Source organism: Piliocolobus tephrosceles, chromosome 17 (genome assembly GCF_002776525.5).
Source record: "Piliocolobus tephrosceles isolate RC106 chromosome 17, ASM277652v3, whole genome shotgun sequence".
Taxonomy (NCBI): domain Eukaryota; kingdom Metazoa; phylum Chordata; class Mammalia; order Primates; family Cercopithecidae; genus Piliocolobus; species Piliocolobus tephrosceles.
In genome coordinates, this window is record NC_045450.1 from 21,896,617 (window position 1) to 21,909,966 (window position 13,350).

The 13,350-nt window shown below is 48.4% G+C and overlaps 1 protein-coding gene across 3 annotated transcripts in view; it reads right to left on the reverse strand.

Annotated features, from left to right (window-relative positions):
* EARS2 (glutamyl-tRNA synthetase 2, mitochondrial) overlaps positions 1 to 13,350 on the reverse strand; it is a 35,471-nt gene that overhangs the window by 21,323 nt on the left and 798 nt on the right. For 2 of the 3 annotated variants that reach the window (XM_023189342.1, XM_023189341.1), the window contains exons 2-3: positions 10,072 to 10,227; positions 1,012 to 1,201 (exon numbers count right to left, since the gene is read on the reverse strand). In XM_023189342.1, the coding sequence (XP_023045110.1) occupies positions 1,012 to 1,201; positions 10,072 to 10,227 (346 nt within the window). The remainder of the gene's footprint in view (positions 1 to 1,011; positions 1,202 to 10,071; positions 10,228 to 13,350) is intronic. The other variant, XM_023189343.1, reaches the window with a different exon arrangement.

The window sequence follows — 13,350 nt, forward strand, 5'->3', positions numbered from 1 at the left end:
GTGGGAAGACTGCTTGAGTTCAGGAGTTTGGGAAGAGCCTGGGCAACATGACAAAATCCCATCTCTATTAAAAACACAAAAATGAGCCAGTTGTGGTGGCATGCGCCTGTAGTCCCAGCTACACAGGAGGCTGAGGCAGAATTGCTTGAAGCTGGGAGGCAGAGGTTGCAGTGAGCCAAGATGGCACCACTGCACTCCAGCCTGGGCAACAGAGTGAGACTCTGTCTCAAAAAAAAAAAAAAAAAAAGCCACAACTATCTGACATTTGAAACCTTTTGAGTGCTGACATGATGCCATAAGTGGAAAATTCAACACCCAAACACATGTGACAGGCTACAGTTAAAATAGTCAAAACTTTGTTTCATGCACAAAATTATTTAAAATATTGCATAAAATCACCTTCAGCCTATGTGTATAAAGCATACATGAAACATGAATGAATCTCATGTTTAGACTTGGGTCCCATCCCCAAGGTATCTCATTATATCTGTGTAGATATTTCAATATGCAAAAAATCAAAAATCCAAAATCCAAAACACTTCTGGTTCCAAGCATTCCAGATAAGGAATATACAGCCTATAAAGTGGTGAGAAGTCGCTTCCACAACTAGGTGGACTCCAGCTTGTACCTGCTCACTCTCTCCTTGGCTGGCTTTCAGGAATGCTGGCTGCCATGCTGTGAGCTGCCCTATGGAGAGGCCCACATGGCAAACAACTGATGTCTCCAGGCAACAGCTAGCGAGGACCTGAGGCTGGCCAATAGCCTTGTGAGAGAAGATGGAAGTAGATCCTCCCCAAGCTAAGCCTTAAGAGAACTCCAGGACTGGCTAGGACCTGTAGTTGCTAGTGGCTTTGAGAATCCCTGAGCCAAAGGAACGGGTGAGGCCACACTCAGATGCCTGACCCAAAGAAACTGAGAGATAATACACATTTAGGGAAATTTCTTATGCAGCACCAGGTAACAAACACACCCAATGTCGGTGAGGCATATGCAACAAGTTGGGGTTCTTACCGGGGAATCTGGTGGTTCCGCAAGGCCTCCTTCTTCAGGAGCTCCAGCCGCTGGGGCGAGCAGAAACAGGGATAAGCAGCTCCGGTCTTCAGCAGCGCCTCTGTGGCCTGGGCGTACAGTTCCAATCGCTGAGATTGCTGATAGGGCCCAGCAGGACCACCCCGGCGGGGGCTCTCATCAGGGGGGATACCTAGAACACAGGCCATAATGACAGCTAAGGTACACACAGCACTCGTTCCCAGGCATGGCTCTAAGTGCTTTATGCATATATTAAAGCTTTAATCCTTATAACAATCCATAAGGTTGGCATTAGTACAATGTCACCCCCTGCCACTTTTCTATTTGAGGCAGAGTTTCACTCTTGTTGCCCAGGCAAGAGTGCAGTGGTGTGATCTCAGCTCACAGCAACCTCCGCCTCCTGGGTTCAAGCAATTCTCCTGCCTCAGCCTCCTGAGTAGCTGGGATTACAGGCATGTGCCACCATGCCTGGCTAATTTTTGTATTTTTAATAGAGACGGGGTTTCTCCATGTTGGTCAGGCTGGTCTTGAACTCCCGACCTCAGGTGCCACCCACTTCGGCATCCTAAAGTGCTGGGATTACAGGTGAGCCACCACTCCTGGCCCTACCCCCCGCTGACCTCCCTTCTTTTTTGAGGCAGAGTCTTGCTCTGTTGCCCAGACTGGAGTGCAGTAGTGCAATCTTGGCTCACAGGAACCTCCACCTCCCAAGTTCAAGCAATTCTCCTGCCTTAGCCTCCAGAATAGCTGGGATTACAAGCATGTGCCACCTCACCCAGCTAATTTTTATATTTTTAGCAGAGACAGGGTTTCACCACATTGGTCAGGCTGGTCTTGAACTCCTGACCTCAGGTGATCCACCCACCTCGGCCTCTCAAAGTGCTCGGATTATAGGTGTGAGCCACTGCACCCGGCCCAATGTCCCTTTTGGAGATGAAAAGTTAAAACACAGAGAGGTAAAGCACTCAAAGTTGCATGGGCTCGTGGACTAAGGAGCAAACAGAGGTGTACGGGCTCCGAAGTCCACACCCCCAATTGTATGTCCTCTCAATCCATTGCTTCCCTGGAGAGGGAGAAACAAGCCCCAGGCCTGGGAACAGCTGACTTAGGAGAAAAAAATCATGGTTCAGAGAACAGCCCATCAGGCCCTGGTTGGACTCCTGGTTCTGCCACTTAGTAGCTGTGACAAGGGATCCCGAGGTGCTACCAATGTGTGAGTACCAGGAAGCTGAGTGCCATAAAAGACACTTTTGGCTGGGTGCGGTGGCTCATGCCTGTAATCCCATCACTTTGGGAGGCCGAGGTGGGCGGATCACGAGGTCAGGAGATCGAGACCATCCTGGCTAACACGGTGAAACCCTGTCTCTACTAAAAATACAAAAAATTAGCCAGGTGTGGTGGCAGGCGTCTGTAGTCTCAGCTACTTGGGAGGCTGAGGCGGGAGAATGGCGTGAACCCGGGAGATGGAGCTTGCAGTGAGCTGAGATCGTACCACTGCACTCCAGCCTGGGAGACAGAGCGAGACTCCGTCTCATGGGGAAAAAAAAAAAAAAAAAAAAAAGACACTTTTCCCCGAAGCCTCAAACCCACCCTAGCAGGTAGGTGCGGTTATTTCCCCATTCTGTAAGGAGGACACTGAGGCACAGACGTGCTTTGTCACCTGGCCGAGTAGAAGAGGCACAATCAGCTTCAAACCCAGACTAATGGGCACTGGAGCCAACACTCTTAACCACTTATTACACTGCTGTTTGTGGTACTTAGCCTTTTTCTTTTTTTTTTTTTTTTTTCCTGAGACGGAGTCTCGCTCTGTCACCCAGGCTGGAGTGCTGTGGCCGGATCTCAGCTCACTGCAAGCTCCGCCTCCGGGGTTCACGCCATTCTCCTGCCTCAGCCTCCCAGTAGCTGGGACTACAGGCGCCGCCACCTCGCCCGGCTAGTTTTTTTTTTTGTAGTTTTTAGTAGAGACGGGGTTTCACCGTGTTAGCCAGGATGGTCTCGATCTCCTGACCTCGTGATCCGCTCGTCTCAGCCTCCCGAAGTGCTGGGATTACAGGCTTGAGCCACCGCGCCCGGCCGCCTTTCTTTTTCTAAGAGATGGGGTCGCACTCTATTACACAGCTGAAGTGCAGTGGTATGATCATAGCACACTGCAGCCTTGAACTACCAGGCTCAAGCCACCCTCCTGCCTCAGCCTCCCGAGTAGCTAGGACTACAGGTGCACATTACCACATCTGGCTAATTTTTTAGTAGAAAGCGAGTCTTGCTGTGTCACTCAGGCTAGGGTGCAGTAGTGCAATCATAGCTCACTACAGTCTCCAATTTCTAGGCTCGAGTGATCCTGCCACCTCAGCCTCTCGAGTAGCTGGGATTATAGGCATATGCCACCATGCCCAGCTAGACTTAGTCTTTCTAAGCCTCAGTTTCCTGTTTTGAAAAGTGGAGCTAGCAACCTGTGCAGAGGGAACTGTGAGAATAAATGTGTCAGAGCTTACAAGTGCTTAGCCCAGTGGTGCATATTTAGGACAGTTTCAATATATGCTCTAGATTAAATATGATCTACTGTAAGCCAAACTCCCAATCCAAAGTCCAATTCCCTCTGGTTACGTAGGATAAATTTCATTATGAATGCTTTCAGGAGAGGGCTCAGGGACACGAGAACTGGAAGATGATGTTTCTGCCCTCAAAGAGCTTTCAAATGAATTGGGAAAATAAGGACATTGCTCACCCTGCTACCCTCAATGCTAACACAAACTGGGCTGAGTGTGCCTGGGTTCAAATGTACCAGACAGCTCAGACACCTTGGGAAAGTCATCCTTCTGGGCTCTGGGTACTCATTTGTTAAAGAAGGAAATAAGTAGTAACTTTCTCATGAGGATCATCATGAGACTAGAACATGACGATGTAACTAAAGTACTCATCATGTGGCCTGTGCTCAGTGCTCTCTATGCTTTGGTATTTATTTATTTGAGACAGAGTCTCACTCTGTTGCCCAGGCTGGAGTGTAGTGGCATGATCTCAGCTCATTGAAGCCTCAACCTTTCAGGCTCACGCGATCCTTCCACCTCAGCCTGCCAAGTAGCTGAGACTACAGGTACATGCCACCAGGCCTGCCTAACTTTTTTTAAGTTTTCTATAGAGACAAGGTCTGCCTATGTTGCCCAGGCTGGTCTCAAACTCCTGGGCTCAAGTGATCCTCCTGCCTCAGCGTCCCAGTGCTGGGATTACAGGCATGAGCCACGGCACCCAGCCAGCTGTGATTATCATGTTACTTGGCTCCCTCCCACGGGACCTCCATTTCTTCATTTGTCAGAAAGGAGGGCTGAATCGGGTAAATTTGGGGGGGGGGTCCCTTCTTGATCTAATGCTAAACCAGTCTCTTTAATGTGGTATCTTGGAATGCCCCAGAGTTTAAGAGGGACTCCCCTAGGAGAACGGAAAACATGTTAATTTAAAAACTGGCAAGTAAATGTTCATAAGAGTTTTAATCGACAGCCAAAAACCAGAGGTAACCAAAATGTTCATTCACTAGTGATGAATAAACAAAATGTGGTATATGCATACAATGAATATTATTTGGCTACAAAAAGCAACGAAGCACTTATAGACCACAGATGAGCTTATGGTAAGCGAAGGAAGCCAGTCACAGAAGGACAAATGTTGTATGATCTCCTTCACATGAAATGTCCAGAAGATGCAAATCCATGAAGGCAGAAGGAGAATGGTAGTTGGAAGACAGAAAGAGATTGATAGTTGTCAGGCGGTAGGAGAGGGTAGAATGGAGAGCGACCGCTAATAAGGAAGAGTTTCTTTTAGGGGTGATGGAAACGTTCTGGAATTAGTGGTGATGGTCGCACAACACAGTGAATACATTGAAAACCACCGAATTGTACACTTTGATATGATAAATTTCATATTATGGGAATTATATGTCATTTTTTTTTTCTTCCCCCAAGACAGAGTCTAGCTTTGTCACCCAGGCTGGAGTGCAGTGGCACAATCTCGGCTCACTGCAACCTCCAACACCCAGTACAAGCAATTCTCCTGCCTCAGCCTCCCGAGTAGCTGGGGTTACAAGCATGCGCCACTAACCATGCCCAACTAGTTTTTGTATTTTTGTTAGAGACGGGTTTCACCATGTTGGCCAGGCTGGTCTTGAACTCCTGACCTTGTGATCCGCCTGCTCTGGCCTCCCAAAGTGCTGGGAGAGCCACCCCAGGTGAGAGCCAGTCGAGAGCCACTGCGCCTGGCTTGTATGTCAATTTTTTTTTTTTTTTTGAGACGGAGTCTCGCTCTGTCGCCCAGGCTGGAGTGCAGTGGCCAGATCTCAGCTCACTGCAAGCTCCGCCTCCCAGGTTTATGCCATTCTCCTGCCTCAGCCTCCCGAGTAGCTGGGACTACAGGCACCCGCTACCTTGCCCAGCTAGTTTTTTAGTAGAGACCAGGTTTCACCAGGTTAGCCAGGATGATCTCGATCTCCTGACCTCGTGATCTGCCCGTCTCGGCCTCCCAAAGTGCTGGGATTACAGGCTTGGTATGTCAGTTCTTTAAAAAGGCCGGGCATGCTTGGTCATGCCTGTAATCCCAGGACTTCGGGAGGCTGAGGTAGGTGACTCATTTGAACTCAGGAGTTCGAAACCAGCCTGGGTAACACGGTGAAACACCACCTCTAAAAAAAATAATAATAATAGCCAGGTGCGGTGGCTCACACCTGTAATCCCAGCACTTTGGGAGGCTGAGGCAGGCGGATCACGAGGTCAGGACATCGAGACCATCCGGACCAACATGGTGAAATCCCGTCTCTATGAAAAATACAGAAACAAAATTAGCCGGGTGTGGTGGTGGGTGCCTGTAGTCCCAGCTACTCAGGAGGCTGAGGCGGGAGAATGGCGTGAACCCGGGAGGTGGAGCTTGCAGTGAGCTGAGATGGCGCCACTGCACTCCAGCTGGGGCGACAGAGCAACTCCATCTCAATCAATCAATCAATCAATAAAATGAAAAACATAAGAAAAGAAAGAATGACTCCCAAAGCAAGGTGCTCTAGAAGTCAGCCACCACGGGGTGCCTGAATACCTGTCCTCTGCCTCAACAAAATACCAGGGTGGGGGACAAGGTCTGGGTTGCAAGCCTCATTCTCACAATGATGCTGCCACAGGAGTTCCAGGAGGGTGGGGCCCGGCACCATCAGCGCTGTTCATCACTGTATCCCTCATGCCTGGCATGGTACCTGATCAGTAGCAGATCCTCCGTGAAAGTGAAGCCTTCATCTCGCTCTGTGAGGCACCAGGTAATTTGGCTCCTGGAAAGCCTTTTTTTTTTTTTTTTTTTGAGACAGCGTCTCACTCTGTCGCCTCAGGCTGGAGTATAATGGCATGACTGACAGGAGACAGACAAATTCCTATGCAGTCACGGACAATCCCTGGTGAAATGACCTCTAAGCCAAAGACAGCTCAAAGCCTGAAAACCAAACTGTCAGCTCAGGATAGAGTCCATGACTGGAGTGAGAACTTCTTTCTCTGTCTCACCCACTCTCTCTTGATTGGTTCCTTTTGGAGGATATGTCTTAACCAACTGAATGGTCCTTTTTCCAAGACCACTCACGGACCAATCAGCAGACACTCCCCCACTCTAAGCCCATAAAAATGCCAGACTCAGCCTCACAGATGGCTACCACTTTCAGGGTCCACTCTCGCAGTGGAGAGCTTCCCTTCGGTCACTCAATAAAATTCTTCTCTGCTGTACTCACTCTACAGTACCTGCACACCTCTTCCTCTTGGTTGCAGGACAAGAACCCAAAACTCACCAAGCTGCGGGTGATGGGAATAAAAGAGCTGTAACACACTCCCGCTCACCGGACTAGGGAGAAAAAGAGCTGTAACACGCTCCCGCTCAACGGACTAGGGGAGAAAGAGAGCTGTAACATGCTCCTGTTTACCAAGCTACAGGAGTGAAGAGCTGAGACAGTGCTGGGGGCTCGGACCTGGGGGCTCGGACCTCAGGACTCCCCAAAGAAGAGCCGTAACACCCCTTGGAGCTCCACAACTGCTGGCATCTCCCAAGTTGTTGGGTGCCACCATTTTCCCCTCATCTAGATGCCGGCACCCAACAAAGAAGCCACTCGTGGCACATCCAGTCCAGCCATGGGCTGAATGTGGGGCCACAGCAGGTGTGGGATCCAAGTGGGCATGAGCCAAGTGCAGCCTGCTGGGCCAAGTGGGCCCAGAAGGCCCAAGCGAGGCCCGACAGAGGCGACGGCAGCTGCAGAGATTTCTGGCTGGTAAAGTGGCACCGAAGGAATCCTGTAACATGATCACAGCTCACAACCTCAACTTCCCCAGGCTCAGGTGATGCTCCCACCTCAGCCTCCCAAGTAGCTGGGGCTATAGGAGTACACCACTACCCCCGGATCATTTTTTATAGAGAAAAGGTCTTACTTCGTGGCCCAGGTTGGTCTTGGATTCCTGGGTCCAAGTGATCCTCTCTCCTTGGTCTCCCAAAGTGCTGGGATTCCAGGCAGGGACTCCTGTGCCCGGCCTGGGAAGCCTTCTATCCTCACATCCCTGGTCATTCTGCTCACTATGGTTAAACCAAGCTGGTCTTTTTGATGCTCCACAAATACATCCAGAACTTTCCTGCCGTGTGGCCTCCGCATTGGCTATTCTTTTTGCTTTGAACATTCCCCCCGCCAGGTCACCACGGGGCTGGCTCCTAATTCATGCAGGTCTCTGCTCCAGCGTCACCTCCTAAGAGGAGACCACGCTATCTACAAGGGCATCCCTCGCCCCAGTTTCTAAGCCTGTTACTCTTTTCTCCATACTGGTTATTATCATCTAATATCCTATGAAGAATGAATTAGGAGCCAGGAGTGATGGTTCATGACCGTGATGCCAGCATTTTGGGAGGCCAAGGCAGGAGAATTACTTGAAGTCAGGGGTTCAACAGCAGCCTGGGTAACATAGCAAGACCCAATCTCTACAAAAACATAAATTAATAAAATTAGCCGGGCGTGGTGGCACACAGCTATAGTTCCAGCTAGCCAGGAGGCTAAGGTGAGAGGATCCCTTGAGCTCAGGAATTTGAGATTACAGTGAGCTGTGTTTGAACCACTGCACTCTAGCCTGGGCAACAGAGCAAGACTTTGTTTGTTAAAAAAATTTTAAAAAAGAGAAATAATTAATCCACTTATCTGTCTTTCCCTTTGTCACTGAGCACAGGGTTTTTTTTTTTTTTTTGAGACGGAGTCTCACTCTGTTGCCCAGGCTGGAGTACAGTGGCGCGATCTAGGCTCACCGCAAGCTCTGCCTCCCAGGTTCACGCCATTCTCCTGCCTCAGCCTCCCGAGTAGCTGGGACTACAGGTACCTGCCACCACGCCTGGCTAGTTTTTTGTATTTTTAGTGGAGACAGGGTTTCAGCATGTTAGCCAGGATGGTCTCAATCTTCTGACCTTGTGATCCGCCTGCTTCGGCCTCCCAAAGTGCTGGGATTACAGGATTACAGGTGTGAGCCACCGCGTACGGACATTTTTTTTTTTTTAAGACAGTCTCACTCTGTTGCCCAGGCTGGAGTATGGTGGCATGATCTCAGTTCACTGCAACCTCTGCCTCCTGGGTTCAAGCAATTCTTGTGCCTCAGCCTCCCAAGTAGCTGGAAATACAGGCACATGATACCATACCAGCTAATTTTGTATTTTTAGTAGAGATGGGGTTTTTGCCATATTGGCCAGGCTGGTCTCGAACTCCTGACCTCAAGTGATCCACACGTCTTGGCTTCCCAAAGTGCTAGGATTACAGGCACGAGCCACCATACCTGGCCATGTGCAGGGTCTTTGTTAAATGTCTCTAGCACCTAGAATGGTCCCTTGATCACAGTATCTGATCTTGTATAGAATCCTTTATTCAACGGACCTTGACGGAACACCTGCTAAAGCCTTTTACAATAAAAGATATGAAATCATTTTGTACTTTTTAGGAATCCAGAGTCTAGTGAGTAATTTACCTAAGATTAGAACACACATCTCAAAACAGTCTTGGGATTTTTCTTTCTTTTTTGTTTTTCAATCTCTAGACTAGCAGAGTCTTGGTATTTTTCCTTGGGAATCTCCCCTTTCCTAGTCACACCTGTCCATATAGGTAGACAATTGTCGACCCAGGAAAAGGAAACACACTCCTCTTTGTTCTCCCTAACCTTAGCTGTCCTCAGGATTAAACTTCCCACAAGATCAACTTCAGAAGCTGTATGTGTGGCTTATACAATGTGGTTAAAAAAAAATCTGAGCCCAGATTTAATAAAGGTAAGCATTCATCCAGAAAAACTGTATTTCTGGCTCTTCTTGGAACTCAGAAGACTGGACAAGCTGGGCCAGCATTCCCGCATAGGCACAAGGAGCTGGGAGCTCAGAGGCACTCCCTCCTCTGGATGAGATGTGGTTTCCACAGCTCAGCAGCACTGGCCCAGCTCCTCCAATTCCCACTTGGCCTGTGTTTCCTGCCTGGCCCCTGTAGGGAATGGACTTGAGATTCTGCGGTGAAAATAGGAATCTCAAAACAGGCTTGTCAGTGGCTCACACCTGTTATCCCAGCTCTTTGGGAGGCTGTAGCAGGAGGATTGCTTGAGCCCAGGAATCTGAGAATAGTTTAGGCAACACAGCGAGATCTCATCTCTACAAAAAAATAAAAAACTAAAAATTAGCCAGGGGTGGTGGTGCGTGCCTGTAGTCCCATCTACTTGGGAGGCTAAGGTGGGAGGATCACTTGAGCCCAGGTCAAGGCTACAGTAAGCTATGATTGTGCCATGGAACTCTAGCCAACAGAATGAGACCCTGACGCTAAAAAATTAAAAAATAAAGAAACCAGTCTTGGAGCTATGTTTCAGAGAGCTTCAGCATTTTTTTCAGGTGGCATCTGCTACCCCGGGCAGTACAAACACAGTTATTTCTCCAGGAACTCCTGATTTTCCACTCTGAGCTCCATGAGAAGACCCACAGACTCCTTTTCCTGCTTCCTGTTCCTTCCCTGCAGAAAGATCCTTTCTCTGCCAGGCTCACCTGCCCACTCCAGCATATCCTCAATATTCTCCGCTGCCCCAGGCACAAAGCGAGTCTGATCTGTGTCCTCCAGCCTCAGGATGAAGCTCCCCTGGTACTTCTTAGCAAAGATGTAGTTGTACAGGGCAGTGCGGAGGCCACCCAGGTGCAAGAAGCCTGGAGAAGAGAACAGCTCAGATAAGACAGGGAAGATGAGCTAATAGGCCTCAGCAAGGGGCAAGTAAGCACTACTGTGACAGAACGTTGCAATAAATTTCAAAGACCAGCAGGATGCATTGGCTCACACCTGTAATCCTACCACTTTGGGAGGCCAAAGCCAGGGGGATCACTTGAGCCCAGGAGGTTTTTGTAGGTTTTTTTAAGACAGAGTCTCGCTCTATCACCCAGGCTGGAGTGCAGTGGCACAATCTTGGCTTACTGCAACCTCTGCCTCTTGGGTTTAGGCAATTCTCATGCCCAGCCTCCCGAGTAGCTGGGACTACACGTACGTGCCACCACACCCAGCTAATGTTTGTATTTTTGGTAGAGACAGGCGTTCACCATGTTGGCCAGGCTGGTCTTGAACTCCTGACCTCAAGTGATCCCCCAGCCTTGGCCTCCCAAGTGCTGGGATCCACCAACTGCATCCACCACTCTATTTTGATATTTGTCTCAAGGCCAAGTTTTGCCTGAAAGAGAAGCGGGGTTATTCATTGAGGCCATATCATGTACATTTAACTTACAGAAATTCAGTGATGTGTGCTGGGGAAAAAAATTAATTACAAACGAACTAGAAATTTAAAATACTGTACAATCACACTGTGGGCCAGGTGCAGTGGTACAGTCATGGCTCACTGCAGCCTCAACCTCCCAGGCTCAATCAATCCTCCCACGTCAGCCTCCTGAGTAGCTGGAACTACAAGTGTACACCACCATGCCTGGCTAATATTTGTATTTTTTTTTTGTAGAGGCAAGGTCTCACTATGTTGCCCAGGCTGTTCTCGAACTCCTGGGCTCAAGCAATCCTTCCACCTCAGCCTGCCAAAGTGCTGGGATTACCGGCATGAGCCACCACACCTTGCCAAGATTTTCACCCTAATTGCTGGCTTTACACACTAACCAACAGTGGTGTTTGATTCCACTATATTTCTCTTCATCACTGTAAACTCATAAGATTTTCCTTTTTCATCATTCCTGTCTAAAAACTGAAAGTTAACACTTTTTACGGGTTGTCATTACCTCTTACCCTACCTTCTTTGGTCCAGCCCACAGCTCTAAGTCTCCACAACGAGCTCATCTACATTTACAGGTACAAGAGGCAGCAGAGGAGAGGAAAAGCTCTTCTGGGACCAGGCCAACCCTGCTTCAACACTGATGTGTGTAACCTTCGGATAGTTACTGCAAGGACACCAGAAAACCAGTGGTATTCAGCGGCACTAGGTCCCAAGAGTCCCCAAGACAAAAGAGGGACCCAGCTGCTAAAAACAAAGCCTCTTACATTAAGCATACGTGGAGTCAAATTCTGCATCCACCATTTATTAGTTGCTACCCCTTTGGAAGGAACTCAACTTTTATGAGCTTCTATTTCCTCAACTGTCAGAGGGATTAAGAGCAAAAAAATAAGAATTTTCCTCATTATAGGGTTGCTCAGAGGTCTAAATGCTGACCAAAGTAAACCCTCAATTAATTTCAGCTACTGTAATGATCTGTGCCTGATAATTCTTTTATCTGTTTATAGTCAAAAGCCTTTCCCACGTGGGCTTTTCCCGCAAATGAGCAAGAAAATAAAGAGGATGTTTATTAAGTGCTTTCTGGGTGCACTAGACCTTGCTAATTGGTTCAGCTGCATGAGCTTAACCCCATAAGACAGACACTATTAGCCCTGTTTTCACAAATAGTAAAACTGAGGCTCAGATTCATTAAATAATTTGCACATCTAGGCCAGGTGTGGTGGCTCACGCCTATAATCCCAGCACTTTCGGAGGCCGAGGCAGGTAGATCACTTGAGCTCAGGAGTTCGAGACCAGCCTGGACAACATGGCAAAACCCCATCTCTACAAGAAAATACAAAAATTAGCTGGGCGTAGTGGTCACACACTTGTAGTCCCAGCTACTCGGGAGGCTGAGGTGGGAGGATCACTTGAGCCCCAGAGGCTGAGGTTGCAGTGAGCCGAGATTGCACCACTGCACTCCAGCCTGCGCGACAGAGCCAGACCCTGTCCCCAAATAATAATAATAATTTGCACATCTAGTAAGTTACACATCTAACAAATGGCAAAGACAGAAATTTGTATCCAGGCAATCCCAGGCTTTGGCATTCTACATAAGTGCTCTTCAAAACAAAGTGTGCGATGCAGTGCAGGTCTGAAAAGTTATCAGTTCACAATCATGTACAGAAACTGAGAGTAAAGGTTTAGAAACTTTTGTTGTTGCTGTTCTTTTGAGATGGAGTCTCACTCTGTCACCCAGGCTGGAGTGTAGTGGCACGATCTCGGCTCACTGCAACCTCTGCCTCCTGGGTTCAAACGATTCTCGTGCGTCAGCCTTCTGAGTAGCTGGGATTACAGGCCTGGGCCACATGCCCAGCTAATTCTTGTATTTTAGTAGAGACAAGGTTTTGCCATGTGGGCCAGGCTGCAGAAACTTACATAGCCACCTGACAGCATGATTTTACCTCTGCTAACCCCAATAAAAAGAGATGGGTTTGTATTTTGGATGTTTTCAAAATTTTATTTTTCTGGTCATTAATTTATATTAATTTTGTGGAAATATTGACACAATTGAATGGAAATTTAAAACAAGCACTTCTACCACAGATGGTTTGAAAGGCACTGCTCTATGCTATACTGACCGCCAGAAAGATCCTATCATGTACAGCTGGGATTTTGCCACAAAGATCCTTGTATGTTCATCCCGGCATTTGGGATAAGAGGCATACTCAGTGTACAGAAGGTAGAAGGTAGCCTTACTGGTGGGAACCAGAAGGCCCTGACAAGATCTCTAACAGGCTATATAAAATGGGCCTCTGTCACCCTCTAGCTTGCTAAGATCCCAACAACACTAGCACAGTGCCTTGGTACCTGCGATTTCCTCTACCCAGAAGATTCCTTCTTTTTTGTTTCTGAGACGGAGTTTCGCTTTTGTTGCCCAGGCTGGAGTGCAATGGCGAGATTTTGGCTCACTGCAACCTCCATCTCCCGGGTTCAAGTGATTCTCCTGCCTCAGCCTCCCAAGTAGCTGGGATTACAGGCATGCGCCACCATGCCCGGATAGTTTTGTACTTTCAGTAGAGATGGGGTT